At 43.6% G+C, this 20,686-nt stretch overlaps 1 protein-coding gene across 2 annotated transcripts in view; it reads left to right on the top strand.

Moving 5' to 3' along the window:
• The window catches only part of THOC2 (THO complex subunit 2), a 479,267-nt gene extending 461,673 nt beyond the window's left edge, over positions 1-17,594 (top strand). For both annotated transcript variants that reach the window (XM_063937241.1, XM_063937242.1), the window contains exons 37-39: positions 10,480-10,556; positions 13,186-13,233; positions 16,744-17,594. In XM_063937241.1, coding sequence (XP_063793311.1) covers positions 10,480-10,556; positions 13,186-13,213 — 105 coding nt within the window. In that variant the 3' untranslated portion in view covers positions 13,214-13,233; positions 16,744-17,594. The remainder of the gene's footprint in view (positions 1-10,479; positions 10,557-13,185; positions 13,234-16,743) is intronic.
• The last annotated feature ends 3,092 nt before the right edge of the window (positions 17,595-20,686 follow it).

Raw genomic sequence — 20,686 nt, 5'->3', positions numbered from 1 at the left:
CCAGGTCTCAGAAAAACGGGAGAAGAAGCCCGCCGAAAAGGGGGCGGGGCCTATTCTCCTCAGCACACAGCGCCATTTTCCCTCACAGAAATGCTGGTGGGAAGGCTCCCAGGCTCTCCCCTGCACTGCACTACAGAAACAGGGTTAAAACAGAGAGGGGGGGCACTTATTTGGCGATATGACTTAGGGGTATATGCAATTGCGGTCGAATTCGCGGCAATTATCGCCGTTTTTTAATTCGACCAAATTCGCCAGGTGAATCCCGGCAGGTGCCTGCCGGGATTCACCATATTCAATGAAAAACGGATTCGCCAGAATCGCGGGCGAAAATCGGCCGATTTGGCGGATTTTGCCGCGATTTTAAAAAACGGGAAAAAACGTGAAAAACCCGAAAAAAAAATGGCGTGGGGTCCCCCCTCCAAAGCATAACCAGCCTCGGGCTCTTTGAGCTGGTCCTGGTTCTAAAAATGCAGGGGAAAAATTGGCCAGGGATCCCCCGTATTTTTAAAACCAGCACCGGGCTCTGCGCCTGATGCTGGTGCCAAAAATACGGGGGACAAAAAGAGTAGGGGTCCCCCGTATTTTTAACACCAGCATCGGGCTCCACTAGCTGGACAGATAATGCCACAGCCGGGGGTCACTTTTATGCCGTGCCCTGCGGCCGTGGCATCAAATATCCAACTAGTCACCCCTGGCCGGGGTACCCTGGGGGAGTGGGGACCCCTTCAATCAAGGGGTCCCCCCCCCCCCAGCCACCCAAGGGCCAGGGGTGAAGCCCGAGGCTGTCCCCCCCCATCCAATGGGCTGCGGATGGGGAGGCTGATAGCCTTTGTGATAATAAAAAGATATTGTTTTTTCCATTAGTACTACAAGTCCCAGCAAGCCTCCCCCGCAAGCTGGTACTTGGAGAACCACAAGTACCAGCATGCGGGAGAAAAACGGGCCCGCTGGTACCTGTAGTACTACTGGAAAAAAAATACCCAAATAAAAACAGGACACAGACACCGTGACTTGTACAACTTTATTACATACTGCCGACACACACATACTTACCTATGTTGACACGCCGACTGCCACGGTCGCCGACGATCCGAGGGTACCTGTGAAAAAATTATACTCACCTTCCAGCGTCCAGAGGTACATCCACGTCCAGAGGTAAATCCACGTTCTTGGCAAAAAAACAAACCGAACACCGATCCATACCGGACTAGAAAGGGGTCCAATGTTTTCACATAAGACCCCTTTCTCCCGAATGCCGGGACATCACGTGACTCCTGTCACTGACGTCCCTTCAGCCAATCAGGAAGCGCTACTTCCGTGGCGCTCACCTGATTGGCTGTCCGCTGTCTGTACTGTGACAGCGCATCGCAAAGCCGCTCCATTACTTTCAATGGTGGGAACTTTGCGGGTAGCGGTGGGGTCACCCGCCGGTCAGCCGCTGACCGGCGGGTGACCTCACCGCTAGCCGCTAAGTTCCCACCATTGAATATAATGGAGGGAGCTGTGCGATGCGCTGTCACAGTGCAGACAGCGCTCAGCCAATCAGGTGAGCGCAACGAAGTTGCGCTTCCTGATTGGCTTAGAGACCTGTCAGTGACAGCTGTCACTGACAGGTCTCATTCGTGGAAAGGTGTCCCATGTGTCAGCATGGGACCCCTTTCAGTCCGTTTTTGGTGCGGGTATTTGCGTTTTCTTATTTTGCCAAGTCCGTGGATTTATCTCTGGACCATGGTTGAGGTGAGTATTTTGAACTTTTCTTTACAGGTATCCGTGGATTCTACATGGAGAAGAGGACCGATGTCGGCGTGTGAACATAGGTAAGTATGTGTGTGTCGACGTATGAAATAAAGTTTTACTGTCGACGGTGTGTGTGTCCTGTTTTTATTTGGGTATTTTTTCCCCAGTAGTACTACAGGTACCAGCGGGCCCGTTTTTCTCCCGCATGCTGGTACTTGTGGTTCTCCAAGTACCAGCTTGCGGGGGAGGCTTGCTGGGACTTGTAGTACTATTGGAAAAAACAATATCTTTTTATTATCACAAAGGCTATCAGCCCCCCCATCCGCAGCCCATTGGATGGGGGGGGACAGCCTCGGGCTTCACCCCTGGCCCTTGGGTGGCTGGGGGGGGGGGGGCCCCTTGATTGAAGGGGTCCCCACTCCCCCAGGGTACCCCGGCCAGGGGTGACTAGTTGGATATTTAATGCCACGGCCGCAGGGCACGGCATAAAAGTGACCCCCGGCTGTGGCATTATCTGTCCAGCTAGTGGAGCCCGATGCTGGTGTTAAAAATACGGGGGACCCCTACTCTTTTTGTCCCCCGTATTTTTGGCACCAGGCGCAGAGCCCGGTGCTGGTTTTAAAAATACGGGGGATCCCCTGTCAATTTTTTCCCCGCATTTTTAGAACCAGGACCAGCTCAATGAGCCCGAGGCTGGTTATGCTTTGGAGGGGGGACCCCACGCCATTTTTTTTTATGATTTTACCCTTCCAGCATAAAAAAAAATAAAAAATAAAATAATATTTTAAAAAATATATAAATAATATTTGTGCCTCCCAAAAAAAAAAAAAAAGTACCTAATCCCTTCTAATATAAATAGATCTGCTATTCCCAAAAAAAAAAACACCAAAAAAAACATGTTTAAATTTTTTTTATTTGTTTTCACCCTCCAAAGTGTGGCGGATTGAAAATGACGAATTTGCTGTCTAAAAGCACTGCTGTCGAATTTCAAAACTTGAATTGAATATGCTTTGGTCGAATTGCAGCACTTGTATCATTGCAGAAAAGTCGAATTTGCAAAAAGTCGAATTTCAAAAAGTCGAATTTTGAAAGTCCGTTTTTTGGTCGGAAAGCACTGGATTGCATAGGGGAATTTTTTTTTTTGGTCGAAAATGACCCGAAATTCGACAATTTCGGGAATTCGACCACAATTGCATATACCCCTATATATATTAAAATGCTATAAGGGAAAAACACTTATATAAAGGTTGTCCCTGTATAATTATAGCGTTTTTGGTGTGTGCTGGCAAACTCTCCCTCTGTCTCCCCAAAGGGCTAGTGGGGTCCTGTCCTCTATCAGAGCATTCCCTGTGTGTGTGCTGTGTGTCGGTACGTGTGTGTCGACATGTATGAGGACGATGTTGGTGAGGAGGCGGAGCAATTGCCTGTAATGGTGATGTCACTCTCTAGGGAGTCGACACCGGAATGGATGGCTTATTCAAGGAATTACGTGATAATGTCAACAGAGACGGCCGGCAAACAAAATAGTACTTGTCCAGGCGTCTCAAACACCGTCAGGGGCTTTAAAACGCCCATGTACCTCAGTCGGTCGACACAGACACGGACACTGATTTCAGTGTCGACGGTGAAGAAACAAACGTATTTTCCTTTAGGGCCACACGTTACTTGTTAAGGGCAATGAAGGAGGTGTTACATATTTCTGATACTACAAGTACCACAAAAAAGGGTATTATGTGGGGTGTGAAAAAACTACCTGTAGTTTTTCCTGAATCAGATAAATTAAATGAAGTGTGTGATGATGCGTGGGTTTCCCCCGATAGAAAATTATTGGCGGTATACCCTTTCCCGCCAGAAGTTAGGGCGCGTTGGGAAACACCCCTTAGGGTGGATAAGGCGCTCACACGCTTATCAAAACAAGTGGCGGTACCGTCTCCAGATAGGGCCGTCCTCAAGGAGCCAACTGATAGGAGGCTGGAAAATATCCTAAGAAGTATATACACACATACTGGTGTTATACTGCGACCAGCGATCGCCTCAGCCTGGATGTGCAGAGCTGGGGTGGCTTGGTCGGATTCCCTGACTAAAAATATTGATACCCTTGACAGGGACAGTATTTTATTGACTATAGAGCATTTAAAGGATGCATTTCTATATATACGAGATGCACAGAGGGATATTTGCACTCTGGCATCAAGAGTAAGTGCGATGTCCATATCTGCCAGAAGATGTTTATGGACACGACAGTGGTCAGGTGATGCAGATTCCAAACGGCACAAAGAAGTATTGCCGTATAAAGGGGAGGAGTTATTTGGGGTCGGTCCATCGGACCTGGTGGCCATGGCAACTGCTGGAAAATCCACCGTTTTTACCCTAAGTCACATCTCTGCAGAAAAAGACACCGTCTTTTCAGCCTCAGTCCTTTCGTCCCCATAAGAGTCATATCTGCCCAGGGATAGAGGAAAGGGAAGAAGACTGCAGCAGGCAGCCCATTCCCAGGAACAGAAGCCTCCACCGCTTCTGCCAAGTTTCTCAGCATGACGCTGGGGCCGTACAGGACCCCTGGATCCTACAAGTAGGATCCCAGGGGTACAGATTGGAAAGTCGAGACGTTTCCCCCTCGCAGGTTCCTGAAGTCTGCTTTACCAACGTCTCCCTCCGACAGGGAGGCAGTATTGGAAACAATTCACAAGCTGTATTCCCAGCAGGTGATAATCAAAGTACCCCTCCTGCAACAAGGAAAGGGGTATTATTCCACACTATGTTGTGGTACTGAAGCCAGAAGGCTCGGTGAGACCTATTCTAAATCTGAAATATTTGAACACTTACAAAGGTTCAAATCAAGATGGAGTCACTCAGAGCAGTGATAGCGAACCAGGAAGAAGGGGACTATAGGGTGTCCCGGGACATCAGGGATACTTACCTCCATGTCCCAATTTGCCCTTCTCACCAAGGGTACCTCAGGTTCGTGGTACAGAACTGTCACTATCAGTTTCAGACGCTGCCGTTTGGATTGTCCACGGCACCCCGGGTCTTTACCAAGGTAATGGCCGAAATGATGATTCTTCTTCAAAGAAAATGGACGACCTCCTCATAAGAGCAAGGTCCAGAGAACAATTGGAGGTCGGAGTAGCACTATCTCAAGTAGTTCTACGACAGCACTGGTGGATTCTAAATATTCCAAAACCGCAGTTGTTTCCGACGACACATCGGCTGTTCCTAGGGATGATTCTGGACACAGTCCAGAAAAGGGTGTTTCTCCCGGAGAAGAAAGCCAGGGAGTTATCCGAGCTAGTCAGGAACCTCCTAAAACCAGGAAAAGTGTCAGTGCATCATTGCACAAGGGTCCTGGGAAAAATGGTGGCTTCTTACGAAGCGATTCCATTCGGCAGTTTTCACGCAAGAACTTTTCAGTGGGATCTGCTGGAAAAATGGTCCGGATCGCATCTTCAGATGCATCAGCGGATAACCCTGTCTCCAAGGACAAGGGTGTTTCTTCTGCGGTGGCTGCAAAGTACTCATCTACTAATGGGCCGCAGATTCGGCATTCAGGAAGGGTCCTGGTGACCAGGGATGCCAGCCTGAGAGGCTGGGGAGCAGTCACACAGGGAAAAAATTTCCAGGGAGTGTGATCAAGTCTGGAGAATTCTCTCCACATAAATATACTGGAGCTAAGGGCAAGTTACAATGCTCTAAGCTTAGCAAGACCTCTGCTTCAAGGTCAGCCGGTATTGATCCAGTGGGACAACATCACGGCAGTCGCCCACGTAAACAGACAGGGCGGCACAAGAAGCAGAAGGGCAATAGCAGAAACTGCAAGGATTCTTCGCTGGGCGGAAAATCAGGTGATAGCACTGTCAGCAGTGTTCATTCCGACGCCCGGGAGAGTGGGGATTTCATCGGGAAGTCTTCCACATGATTGTGAACCATTGGGAAAGACCAAAGGTGGACATGATGGCGTCCCGCCTGAACAAAAAACTGGACAGGTATTGCGCCAGGTCAAGAGACCCTCAGGCAATAGCTGTGGACGCTCTGGTAACACCGTGGGTGTACCAGTCAGTGTATGTGTTCCCTCCTCTGCTTCTCATACCCAAGGTACTGAGAATTATAAGACGTAGAGGAGTAAGAACTATACTCGTGGCTCCGGATTGGCCAAGAAGGACTTGGTACCTGGAACTTCAAGAGATGCTCACAGAGGACTCATGGCCTCTGCCGCTAAGAAGGGACTTGCTTCAGCAAGTACCATGTCTGTTCCAAGACTTACCGCGGCTGCGTTTGACGGCATGGCGGTTGAACGCCGGATCCTAAGGGTAAAAGGCATTCCGGAAGAGGTCATTCCTACCCTGGTCAAAGCCAGGAAGGAGGTGACCGCACAACATTATCACCACATGTGGCGAAAATATGTTGCGTGGTGTGAGGCCAGGAAGGCCCCACGAAGAAATTTCAACTCGGTCGATTCCTGCATTTCCTGCAAACAGGAGTGTCTATGGGCCTCAAATTGGGGTCCATTAAGGTTCAAATTTCGGCCCTGTCGATTTTCTTCCAGAAAGAATTGGCTTCAGTTCCTGAAGTCCAGAAGTTTGTCAAGGGAGTACTGCATATACAACCCCCTTTTGTGCCTCCAGTGGCACTGTGGGATCTCAACGTAGTTCTGGGATTCCTCAAATCACATTGGTTTAAACCGCTCAAATCTGTGGATTTGAAATATCTCACATGGAAAGTGACCATGCTGTTGGCCCTGGCCTCGGCCAGGCGAGTGTCAGAATTGGCGGCTTTGTCTCACAAAAGCCCATATCTGATTGTCCATTCGGACAGGGCAGAGCTGCGGACTCGTCCCCAGTTTCTCCCTAAGGTGGTGTAAGTGTTTCACCTGAACCAGCTTATTGTGGTACCTGCGGCTACTAGGGACTTGGAGGACTCCAAGTTGCTAGATGTTGTCAGGGCCCTGAAAATATAGGTTTCCAGGACGGCTGGAGTCAGGAAAACTGACTTGCTGTTATCCTGTATGCACCCAATAAACTGGGTGCTCTTGCTTCTAAGCAGACGATTGCTAGTTGGATGTGTAGTACAATTCAGCTTGCACATGCTGTGGCAGGCCTGCCACAGCCAAAATATGTAAATGCCCATTCCACAAGGAAGGTGGGCTCATCTTGGGCGGCTGCCCGAGGGGTCTCGGCTTTACAACTTTGCCGAGCAGCTACTTGGTCAGGGGCACACCCTGACTGAGGAGGACCTGGAGTTCTCTCATTCGGTGCTGCAGAGTCATCCGCACTCTCCCGCCCGTTTGGGAGCTTTGGTATAATCCCCATGGTCCTGACGGAGTCCCCAGCATCCACTTAGGACGTCAGAGAAAATAAGAATTTACTTACCGATAATTCTATTTCTCGTAGTCCGTAGTGGATGCTGGGCGCCCATCCCAAGTGCGGATTGTCTGCAATACTTGTACATAGTTATTGTTACAAAAATCGGGTTATTATTGTTGTGAGCCATCTTTTCAGAGGCTCCGCTGTTATCATGCTGTTAACTGGGTTCAGATCACAGGTTGTACAGTGTGATTGGTGTGGCTGGTATGAGTCTTACCCGGGATTCAAAATCCTTCCTTATTGTGTACGCTCGTCCGGGCACAGTATCCTAACTGAGGCTTGGAGGAGGGTCATAGGGGGAGGAGCCAGTGCACACCACCTGATCCTAAAGCTTTTACTTTTGTGCCCTGTCTCCTGCGGAGCCGCTAATCCCGATGGTCCTGACGGAGTCCCCAGCATCCACTACGGACTACGAGAAATAGAATTATCGGTAAGTAAATTCTTATTTTTTTGTTTATATTTAAAAAACTGAAGCTCTCTATCTCATACTTGCTTACCTGACCCTCTCCATGAGGGAGAAAATGCTCTGTTCCTGGACTTTCCTGGTAATTTATGATTGCCATCACTTGTGGTGAGCTAGTTAATGGATATGAAAGGTGTTTCACCACATGTATGATGGCAATCATACATTACCAGGAAAGTCCAGGAACAGAGCATTTTCTCCCTCATGGAGAGGGTCAGGTAGGCAAGTATGCTCTATCTCTATATAGATTATATACTTGTTCACCCATCAGCCATAACAATAAAATCACGGACAGGTGATGTGAATAACATTGATTATCTTGTTACAATGGCACCTGTCTAGGGGTGGGATATATTAGTCATCTGAACACTTCTTTTGGAGTTGATGTGTTGAAAGTGGGAAAATTGGGCAAGCATAAAGATCTGAGCAACTTTGACAGTGGCAAATTGTGATGGCGATCTCCAAAACTGCAGGTCTTGTGGAGTTGTCTTGCAATGCAGTGGTTAATCAGTAAACAAAAGGGGAGGGGGAGTATATTCCCCCCAGGTATCCCCCTGAACACTAAATAGTACTTGCAACAATACTTGAGAACTGTATGGTAATAGAAATTCAGAGATATTTATTGCATGCATTTGCAAATACATGGTAAGCTGCCAGGCCCTTTCACGGCTTCTCTGAATTACAGGCAGTCCCTACACTGCATGATATCAGTACCCACTTAGGGCCATGTAATTGTCTATTGTAAGGCCTCATGATAAAGGCACATACAGAAATACACCCAAATTGAGGGCTAGCTTACCTAGGAGCCACCCCCTTTCATGCATCTGATAAGTGCTGCCAGAGTGATTGAGCAGCTTCCACTGTGTTAGCAATGCAGTAGTAAGTACCTACCAAAAGTTTAAGGAAGGACAATTGGTGAACCAGCTACAGGGTCATGGTTTCCAGGCTGGAGTGCATTATACACTTCTGATATAAGTGACGCATGCGCTTCAGTCCAGTCGGTCCATTAATACAGCATTATCCAGTAGCCAATCAAAGATAAATGCTCAGGTATGGCCAATGTAACTATGGTAACCTATACACAAATCAGAGCTCACGATAATCTCTCACCTCCATATGTTTTATGACGCTAACAATGTTAAAAGACCAAACCATGAAGCATCACAAATCTTATATATTAATGTACCTATACGGAACCAATTACTACAAATTATAATGTACATGAATAACTGTACTACACAACAAAGCACTAGAAACTTAATATTCAAACAAAATTAATTTACTATATATAAAATTGAACTTCCCCAGGGACAAAAATCCCATTATATACTGACAGGTCACCATACCAAATAACTTGAAAACGGGTCAATCTTATTTTTTTTTTTTTTTTAAATTACCAAAAACATTTGAAGTTATTGCCATCCTTCAATTCTCTTGTCATGATCAAAAATCCACCGGGACTTCCTTTACAGACACATCCAATCTCTATTACTTTCTCTTTGTGTCATGGTACATGGTCATTCACCATGCTCAGTATGGAGATCTAATCTGTCAAATCCAAACAGTGCCCGCTTATTACTTTGTGGTGTGATGAATGGGAGGACCTGTGATTGGCCATATGCTCCCTGAACCATAATGACTTCTCCCAACGTAAAAAAGACCACACAGGCAAAACATATAAATCACACAACTCTGTTATGAGCAGTGAGTTGGTTTGATTTGATTTCTGCTGTGGTGGGGTGATACCCAAATACCCTGCTTTGGCATGTGGTCCATCCCACACCCCAAGTTTTATCATCCATGCCTGTAAATGACTACCTTCAAAGATCATTGTGGGTAATTGTTTCAAATTAGAAACCCTAAAGTACAATAACAAGGTCATCTTTCAATAATCTTAAAGCTAGGATCGGATTGTAAAATGGGACTGTGTTTCCTCAATGTTCTCCTAAAGGATGCGGTCCTAATATCCTACTGGGCGATAATAACGAGCTAGTCTTCCTTTAGATTTTTCGGTTTACAATCATTTTCATAGGTAATATTTGAGATTATTCCCTTTTTATATCAGAGTGGATGCATTAAACCAGGAGAAATGTGTTATTTTGGGAGTCCATTCTTTAAAGTCGGCTGGTGATGGCTTGTCGCAAAAAGTGTTGTGTTCCTGTCAGTGGTTTTTTGATAAAGAGTATCCAATGAGTTATTGGTTTGAAAAATTATGTCTAGAAACTCAGTAGTATCAACTTGTGTATTGCTGGTGAATTTAATAATGCTATACAACTTTTTCAAATCTCTTCCTATGAGGTGAAGAGTCTCTTTAGTATTTGACAATAGCAAAAAAATGGTCTATTACCCTATTATAGTGTAAAATTTTGGAAACATATCTTGGAAATACGCATTGAGCCTCAAATCTTTACCCCATACTGTGTCACCATATACAACTAGTAGCATGTTGTGGTCCTTCGTTGTGCAAGTTATGAGGTGAATTTGTTTTGCGCTCTCAGCACCTCGATCCTCCCAACGGGATTTCTGCTAATCTGTTTGGCAAGGACTTTCACTTAATGAGATGTAATGTTGTCTATTTGTTTTCAGCTAGTCCTTTACTTCTGCTTGCTTTATAAGCAGTAATGTTAAACAAGTGTTAAGGCATTAAATATTAAAGCCAAGCAAAATTAACATGCGGATTCACTGGATTAGTTAATCAAATATAATTTGTATACACACACCAAAAAAAAAACGAAGGGAATTTAATTTGTGTCTAGGACTTTTTCCTTTAGATTACTGCACATTACTGTGTAAACACACATATTGAATGGTGCTCCTTATTCTACCATTAAGCTAAAACAGAATCTAGATCTCTAAAATGTAATGGTCTTCTTTCCAGAACAATTTAAGCAAGCAGTCTTTTGTTTCGTTTTTTGAAAGGAATCCAGACACGACAAAGAAAAATCTGAGAAGAAGGAAAAACGAGATAGTGCAGGAGGAAAAGAGGAGAAAAAGCAATATCCTTTTCTATGAGTGGTACTGAACATTGCTGGGCTCACACATTGATGTAATGTTGCATTCATTATCAGAATACTGAATCGTTAATGTGAGTGGGGATATGGATCATTCTGCCTGACTTATAAAGTAAAGCCAAGTTGCGCCAGATTTTGCAGTGTGGATTTTCTGCAATCAGGTGCAAAGGGAACTATTTTTCTGTTTGTTCTATTGTTCTCTGTAAATGAGTTGCCAGGACATTGCTAAATCTCTCCCAGAATAAAAATCTGTACTTGTCAAATGATTTCCTTTCTAACCCTGAGGAAGTGTGGAGCAATCCCAATCATGCGTGCAAAGCAGAAACAATAATCAATTATACCTATTATTTTCTGCTGTGCTTGCACCACTGCAAATTAGAGCTCTGCTCAAGTGATAGACAAAACAGACGTGAATGGACAACTGCTGTATTTATCAGGATACCGCCATCACTCAGTAATTTACACAGTTGCAGTTTACATAATTTAAGATATGTCATGTGAAATAAGATGAGTGTTACTTTACTTATTGCTTGATCACCCTTTCAAATAAATAATTTGTACTTTTAATAACTGTAATCAGGATCTCCTTTTACTCCTTTTAATGCTCAGTGCAACGGTTCCCAAACGTTCTTCAATCACGACACCCTAGAGTTTCAGAATTTTTTACACGGCACACCTAGGTCAAAGGTTTCCTATTGGGATAAACAGCAAAAATGATTAAAGAAAAATTGCACTTCCTGTCATTCTTAGATTCAATCATGTGGTGTTGCACACGGCTGCTTTTCATTTTATCCACGTAGCTTCTGATTTAGAAGTCATCAGCACTGATTTTGCCCATCACATTGACCAGAAGAGCAGCCATGAGGTAGGGGAAATGTGTGATGCAAGTGGACAGTGTGTTGTGACAGCAGAACTCAATATAATGAGAAAGACGCATACAAAGGGGGCACAGAGATAGACTACAGTGCAAATACAGATTAGAGACAGAGAGTCCAATACAAAATATAGTGACAGACACACAGAGGGGCAGCAGAGTCAGACAGAGAATGGGACAAATATGGGATTAATGGACTAGGAATGGTGGTAGGGGTGGAGGGGGTAGCATAATTAAAGTGATGTTTGCCAGGAGGAGGAGTAGATTGAAGGTGGAATGCACTGCAGCCTGTGTAAAAATGAATGTCCCATACCTCCCTAAAGCAACAGCCTGTACCTACAGAATGCTAGCCCAGATCATTTGACACTGGTGCCCGTTCAAGTGTCATGTGCACACCTGGGTGCCACGGAACCCATCTTTGGAACCACTGGCTCAGTAGATTAAGACTTTGAGGAAAAACTGAAGCAATTGTGTTTTTACCTCTTCTGTGAGAGAGTTCACATAGTATAATCTTTTACTCACAATGTGTAACAGTGGCGTCACTACAGGGGTATGTGCCACACCTGGGTGTTACCGAGGGGTGACACAAAAATGCAGGCTCCTCCTCAGTCACAGGAGCCAGGTGCTGCACTGAGAGCACACTAGTATCTCTGGGAAAATCTGGGTTGGGCTGCGAGGACACACCCCTACCCCTTTTTAAGTGGCATGCGCATGGGGTATTTCATCCACACCGGGTGTCATCAAGCATAGTAGTGCCCCTGGTGTGCAGTGCAATGTTGTCTCCTAAGATGGGATCCTTTGTACAAGTGTCATATATAAATGTAATCAGCACAGTATTCTTGTGCATCCGCTTTGCGTTGTGACTAAGGCATTTTTTTCAACAACAAAAAAAGATGCCCAATGTTAACAGAGTTGCATGGGACCTGGTGGATCATTCACGCCAGACATCTCGCGCTGCATGGTGTATTGAGGCTAGATGTATAAGGACGCATCTGTACCTAGTACATTATATGCAAACTAATACACAAAAACCCGCACCATTAGGTAAATGTATTCTAGCGGCACGCATCGTGCCACTATAACACTTCCTGCTTTGCCTCATTTCTGATCGATAATATGTATTAACATCTTGTCTGCCGAAGCCTCCGATGATGTCCCCAGAGCACACAGCGCATCAGCTCAGAGCTGATGCGCTGTATCTCCTTCCCGGCCAGCTCCTCTACGCATGCGTTGCTGACCGTTCCTACATTGCCCACGCATATCGGCCTGCTATCTTTTAGATAGCAATTCACCACAGCCATCATACGTGGGGGGAAAGTGGTATAGCTCACATTACGTGCGCTGATACTGCATCTCCCCCATATCGCAGGGTAATACATTTACCCCCATGTGACAGAAAAACAAATTCAAGTACAGTACCAAGTACACTATACAGATGTAGCCATGCTCATTTTGGCTCTGAAGTAGCCGCACGGGCACTCCCAGCGCGCCTAGTTGCACCCGCACCAGGCTGTGGCTATATCTGTACATGAATTGCTCTTTAAAACCGCAAAAAAACGAATCGATTTTAAAGCTAGTGCATGAAATTCCCCACGGGGATTCCTAGTGCAAATAATGACAATGGTATAGATATCATGGCGCTTACCCTTTCCTCCAAAAATCAGTGGTGTACATAAACCTGTATGTGAATGCAAAGTATATGTAAAATACCCGCTTATTTTCCTTAATGACAGCTTTTACCCATAAATCTTCAGACAAGCACAGATAATGAATTCTGTTAATATCAAGGTAAGACCTTTAATTGTTGTACCTATCAAAGTAATAGCCAACATTTGACATGTAGAAATAAGGCCACACCTAATGCTGACTGTTGTGCGTCCATTAATTTCCTAGGTATTATAATGATATGGGCTTGTCCTATACTTGATGTATATAAGGTTGGAGTCAGGAGTGACCTGATTAAGTTAAAACTGAACAGGTTCTTTTGTCCTCCCAATACATATCCCTAATAATGAATGTGTTTACCCACACGTTACAGAAAAGTAAGAATGGCACAGCCGATGACAAGGTGATACAATAAAATGGCCTCTTCCTGAACTTAAAGCTTTAGGGTGATTACAACCATTTTTTGGGAGGACGTAGAGACTGCACGGGTTGCCTCTGCTGCATTCTTCCTAATATAAAGAATGGCAACCTTTTTGTATTATTGTGCCTTGTAGGGGAGGCAATCACGAGACCGCCTGTTGGGATCCCGACGGTAACAATACGCCGGAATCCTGATGGGGTGTAATGCTGCCGCCGGAATACCAGTGCCACAGGCTTTTCTTCCTCTGAGTGTCCACGACACCCATAGAGGGAGACTAGACCCTGTGGCGAGCCTGCAAGGGGCTTTCTAGCGCTCGCATACTGGTGGCCAGGATCCCGGCTGCCGGTAAAAGGTATGTATTGCCTTGTAGGGTAAATGACAGCAGATGACTGATCTACATTATGCAGGACCTGGTTTCATGCTGCGTAGTGTATCCAATTTAGCCCTGAGCAAATGGTAGCATTTCCTGTACACGGACTGGAGTGGATGCAGAACTCACACTCTACTATATTGGTTTCTCTGTAACGCAGTGAGAATGTTTTTTGGCCTTATTTTCAAAGAAACTTGATAAGGTCTTGAAGTCCTATATTTAGGAAGACAAATATATACAATAAATCTAATCCGCTATCTACAAACTGCATTTTCATCTTTGCCAATTAATTTTGTCCAAACTGGAACCCTAATGCTATTATAACACACTGTGGGGCAGATGTATTAACCTGGAGAAGGCATAAGGAAGTGATAAACCAGTGATATGTGCAAGGTGATAAAGGCACCAGCCAATCAGCTCCAATATGTAAATTAACAGTTAGGATCTGATTGGCTTGTGCCTTTATCACCTTGCACATATCACTGGTTTATCACTTCCTTATGCCTTCTCCAGGTTAAGACATCTGCCCCTTTATTCCTTGATCGTATGGTCACTTTAATGAGATCTCTCTTGAATAGCTTTGGTTTAGGAAGCTGTGCATCACCAACCTATGGGGCTTTAGCCTAGTATAGCAGAAAACATGCTGGCATTCTTACCGGGCAATGTTCTGAAATGCTAGTGTGGGACTTTCTGGGCAGCATTCATAAGAGTATATATGGCATTAGTCCACAAAACATTAAAGCCATGTGATTTCAGCCAGCTTTGGCTATCTTTAATTTTTAATCACATATTAAATTTTCTGCAAATGGAACTATTGAACAAACCTTGTCTTTGGTGTTGCACATCAGTGGGTTTTACTAGTGTGTGCCTGGAAAGCTGTAGTTTAAATATTTATATGTTGCACCTGCTCAGTGGTGTCTGCAGGCAACAGTTCATATAATATTATTGCTACAAGGGACTGATGCACATCATTAAGTTGGAGTTCCTCGTTGGACATGCTGTAGTTATGTACTGAAGCTGTTAGCTACTAATATAATTTGTAAGGAAACTGATGTCTAGGTCATAATGTTCAACACGTCTTAAAGAAACAAACTATTTAGTAATGCAAAGTTTATCTATAGATATAGCTTTATTGATCTGAAGGAGGACACAACAATTACCATTAGCTAAAAATTGTTGCCTCAGTATCATGAGTTGATATTATTCATTCTTCAGGGATAATTCCTCTCAGCATTGTTATATTGTGATTTATTTTGTCTGAGAGAAGCTTATTAACCAATAGCACACTGAGGCAGAAGGATTAAGCCTGGAGAAGTGATAAAGCAGTGATAAATGCAAGGTGATAACGCACCAGCCAATCGGCTCCTGTCAATTTACATATTGGAGCTGACTGGCTGGTGCGTTATCACCTGACACTTATCACTGCTTTATCGCTTCTCCAAGCTTAATACATCTGCCCCACTGTTTCCCATAAAAACGTGAGTAAAAGCCCACTAAGTTCCAACTTTTTCTAATACAAACAATAAATATTGGGCTGCGCTTCTCATAATACACTTATTTAAAAACTAAGATACCGGCCAGTATCACATAACATTTATTCATAAAATAAATTTATAATAAACCAGAGCAATTCTTAAGACAACAATCATTCGTTTTTAGGTATTAATGCCCAGCACCTTTAAATACAAAAGCACATGCATATTAGAAAAAACTTCAGCTGTGTTTAAGCATGCAGGAGTTAATAGGCTTGTTAGTCCCAGTTTAAAAGTTATTGCATGCTCTTCCGGACTCAGTGTAGTTTGTCCAGGTAATTGCTTAGTTCCCAAACAATGCAGGCGTCCCTACGGTAAGCATAGGGTTCCCTTAGCACTGGGGTCCACATAGAGAATCGCCTTCTCTTCCCACAATATTGGTATTAGCAGCAGGGTACTATGGCAGAGATGCGGGCCGGCCGGCACCTAACTCACGTGACAGAGGGTATCTCGTCCACCTGTCGCAACCTCCACAGAGGCGTTTCTCCACCTACTATGTCTGTCAGCGGCTTCCTTAGTGTGTAAAAAGATGTTTCTAATACAAATTCCTAAAATAAGCAACTTTTGCCTTTATTCATTTTGAGTGGTCTTTGACTGGCCAGCAATTACACAAAACACTTGGGAGCTGCAGAGACCTGAAACCTTGGTGCTTCAGGGTCTCCCAATGCCAAATCTGCAGTGCAATATTGTCTCCCTAAGGCTTCAAGTCTGAAGTATTTCTAAAAGAAGTAAAAAAAAAAGTCCTTTTATAGAAATAATGTTATGCTAATTTATTTCAATTTACATGACATGGTTTTAGAAAGTGTAAGTTAATGTATATACAAATAGTGATACATTATGGCTCTGCCAGGAGAATTACATGTCTTTGCTGGTGTTCTGTAGAAAAATTATGTTGAAATCTTTTCTAAAAGGATATATCCGTGTGCACAGTCATCGACTTTATTGTAAATCTATACTAGCATTCCCCAGATCACTCTGTATAAGATAGAATATATATTGATGTAGAGCTGAGGTTATTAACCTATATCACTCCGTTGTGAAACTGCAAAACCCAGTAGGCCCATGACAGAAAGGTGCGACTTTTAGTTCCACAGAACATGGGGAGAGTCACTGGTTGCATAGTTCAGATAGGAAGAAAAAAAACATATATATATATATATATATATATATATATATATATATATATATTTATTGTGTGTGTATATCTTTCTATCTATCTATATTACACACACACACTCCTATATTGTAGTGAAACAAGTATTTCTTTCTGACAGCTGACATTACAAAATATGTTTCTCTCCTCTCCACAGAATCCGTTCTGAATTAATACATGGGATCCAGCAGTGATGTCTGAAAGGGAGGGTGACGAGCTGTGACCAGATGTGTATTTTCCACAATGTTGATTGCACATATATTTGTTAATGAAGAGAGGGCCCATTTGCATCTCCTTAAATTATTCATTTATTTGCATTCTTTACTTTTTTTTTCTACCCTCCAGTATGTCCAGATTGTGCATTACTGTATTTTAAAAGTGTTGCTGGTTTTCTTATGCATTTATTTTCAGTACATGGCTGAAAGTGTTTACTTATTCCATAATTTTAAGCACAATGTGCTGCAAACAGATAATTGCCACTGTGCAAATGAGGTTCCATTTTGTGTGTACAAAGTTTAATTAGGTCGTCCGAATACTACCTAAGACTTACCATTATTTGCAATATACAATGCATCCTTTTTAAATGTTGCAACCAGAAATAAACAGTTATTCAACGTTTTTTGAACTTACCTCATTTAAATTCAGTTTTATTTATTGCTTGGCCTTGTAAGTAAGACGTGGGAGCACCGTTTTTATGCTAACGAAATGGGAATTGTTTATATATATATCTTGTAGGACGTAAAATATCTGTTAAAGAACAAAGATTCATGAAAACTACACATTTTATTTCTTGAATGTCCATAATCACAATTCTGTTTTGTCATAATGTTTTAAAATTAGGGAGAATGCAATTCTTCCCAGAGAAATTAGGGTTCAATTATACAACCACAGGAGCTTTGTATCGCCGAACTTTAGTCTGAAAGTTTCAAAGACTTTTTTAAATGAAATTTTTAACTTGCGAATTCTACCAGTGTACGCTTTTTTCTAAATAAACAATAGTTTTCTGAATGGGTCGTAAATCATTGTGTGTATTGTGCCTTATTGTATGTTAATCAGTTTTCCTGGCTAAATAACTTATGATTGCGCACAGCTGGGGGAGATTGCAGTTGCTGAGTGTCTTGGCATAACAATTTGTTTTATTTTCATTGTACTCATTCTTGAGGGGACATTACAATAAAACTATGCACATTTTGTAAGAAATACTGTATGTACTAAATATATTCCTGTTTCTACTGGAAGATTACATGTATTCAAACATTCAATCTTTGACCTGATGTGGGCAGTGTTCCTGAGACGGTTATGGACCTAAACGCAGCCGCTGCATTTGTTCGCAGCAGTATCATCCATAAGGCCTGCGCACGTGCAGTGGCGTCCGTGCGCGACTCTTCGCCATGCAGTCGCATACCGGAAGGATGCAATCACATGTTGATTGACAGGTAACGGGCGTCTGGGGGTGGCAACATGGTGGGGTTGAATGGGAGGGCAGAAAACATGGTGACGTGACCCCTGCCCATGCAGTCATGCTGCATAGGCAGGGGTCAACCTCTATTCGATGCGATCGCAAGCGCGGCGCCACAAATGCTTTGCGGTCTTGCCCTCTGCTGGGCAGTCCCCAGCATGTGAGTAGTATGGTTGAAGATTTTGCTGCGATAGCCCGATGCAGTGTACGATGCAGTTTTGGTGTTTGGAGGTGATCCATTTAAGATCCCAGCATTCTGAATACTGGTGCCTGATGCCATGGTGCTGACATTGATTGCAGTGCTGGAGCCAATTCGGGACTGCTTAGGTTTAGGCTGGGGGGGGGTGGGAGCTTTTGGCTGCCGGGTGGGGGGACTGGTAGTAGGCACCACAGGGAAGGGTTTAGCTCTGGGGATGGGGGGGGGGGGGGTTTAGGGTTAGGCTGCGGATAGGGAAAATTAGGGGGTTTGGGGATTAAGGGTAGCATACTTACCTAGTAGGTGTCTGGATCCTGAGCGTTGGGATGTTGCTGTCTGTATTCTGACCGCCAGAATCCCCGATACCATCACCTTTTGAGTCATACAGCAAACTTAAATATGGACTATTTTGTTTTACTGACCATTAAAATGAAAACGTAGAACTTAAACTATACAGGTTGAGTCTCCCTTATCCAAAATGCTTGGGACCAGAAGTATTTTGGATATAGGATTTTTCCGTATTTTGGAATAATTGCATACCATAATGAGATATCATGGCGATGGGACCCACGTCCAAGCACAGAATGCATTTATGTTTCATATACACCTTATACACACAGCCTGAAAGTCTTATAATACAATATTTTTAATAACTTTGTGTATTAAACAAAGTTTGTGTACATTGAGCCATCAGAAAACAAAGGTTTCACTATCTCACTCTTACTCAAAATATTCTGTATTTCGGAATATTTGGATATGGGATACTCAACCTGTAATAGGTACAGAAGGAGCCACGCTAATCGTGGCTCTGTCTGTGACTGAGGCGCACCCATCGCAGCGTCTGGGGCAGGCACGCGTCCAATGCACTCCCGTAGCGGGGCTAGGCGCCGGATCGCCTAGTCCCACTGGGAGTGCACGCCTGCGATGGAGCCGCACTATATGAGTGCAGCTCCATCTGTAAATATTGGTGATAGATGTTAATGTTAGCATGAAGTAGTGACTCGGTTAGTACATTGTTACAAATGTATCCATTATATTATTGTCCTAAAAGTGATGATTTGATTTATAAGTTTGTTCACCGAAAAATTGGCTTATGTCTCAGTAAGGAAATTTTTTTTTTTTTTAAAGCCTTTAAGTGTCCTGTGAAGTTAGTGTAACATCTATAAAAGTGAAATAAAAGTTTATATTTGCTTAATAAAATCACAACAGCACCTTACAAATATATCCTCCATTTCATCTCCCAGCCAGTAGCGGATTTACCACAAGGTAACCAAAGCGGCTGCTTAGGGCCCTACGGGGTGCCAAGGCTGTATAGAGGGCATTTCCAGTGCACCGCGAGTTCTGACAAAATTGTCCTAGAATACTCCGGACAGGATGTCAGTGATTAGCTGTTGGGTGCTGGCTCTAGCGCACACCTATGTCTCCAGTCCTGCAGTACTATGCGTGTGACCCATCATGACAGATGTGTGTATGAGGTCAGATGAGCAGAGAGAGCAATTGGGACACACAGAAAAACATGAGGTCTTCCAGTGTACTTTATTACAGTATTTAATTTAATTTTGTATAACATCCACCTACTGTACTTCAAAATCTAATCAGGGTGGGGGGAGGGGTGGACAGTGTATAACACCTGACTGCTACAACCATGGCTGGGGGAGGCACTGGTGACATACAGATGGGTCCATGTTTATCTTGACCTTAAATAGGATTAACGGAGACTGGGCAGTCGGACCTAATCCCCTGCTGTATTGTTCTCTGTATTGTATTGCAGCTGAGAACAATAGATGAAGGGTTTATGTTAATAAACCATGTTGTGCCAAGGCGCAGCAAACTAGCCAAGATAACCGTGGACCCATCTGTATCAATATACTATTATACTCTATTTAAAGTAGTACTGTGTATAGGAGATGGTTTCAGTGGGGCACTCATAAGTAATCCATATAGTCACACTGAGTAAAGACGCATACACACGGTGCAATGTGTTCTTACGATTTTGACTATATAGTCATAATCGTTATAAAAGTTAGCACATATCGTACCGTGTGTACACAACTTGCGATAACGATGCGCGCTCCGGTGAGGTCGGTATTGCAAGAAAAAATAGAGGCAAGGCAATTTTGACTATATTGTGTACAATCTAGTTTCTGGTATAGTCAAATTTGTATATAGTCAAAATTGCGAGTAAATATAGTCAAAATTGGTGGTTCTGGGCTCCGGGGAGTTCAAGGGAAATCGCATAGTCAAATTTGGCACATAATCAATATCTCACTGTGTGTATGCACCTTCAGGGGTGTAGTAATGGCTATTATAAGGGAAGGGGGGCATGCTAGACTTTCTTCAATCAGTAAAGGTGGTGGTGGGGGGATGACACAAGGCACTCATATATAATGCAGTAGGCACTAATGTGATTGGGTGTAATAATAATTAATATAAGTTATAGGTTCT

Source organism: Pseudophryne corroboree, chromosome 8 (genome assembly GCF_028390025.1).
Source record: "Pseudophryne corroboree isolate aPseCor3 chromosome 8, aPseCor3.hap2, whole genome shotgun sequence".
Taxonomy (NCBI): domain Eukaryota; kingdom Metazoa; phylum Chordata; class Amphibia; order Anura; family Myobatrachidae; genus Pseudophryne; species Pseudophryne corroboree.
The sequence above is the reverse complement of the archived record's forward strand: the minus strand, read 5'-3'. Positions and strand labels throughout refer to the sequence as shown.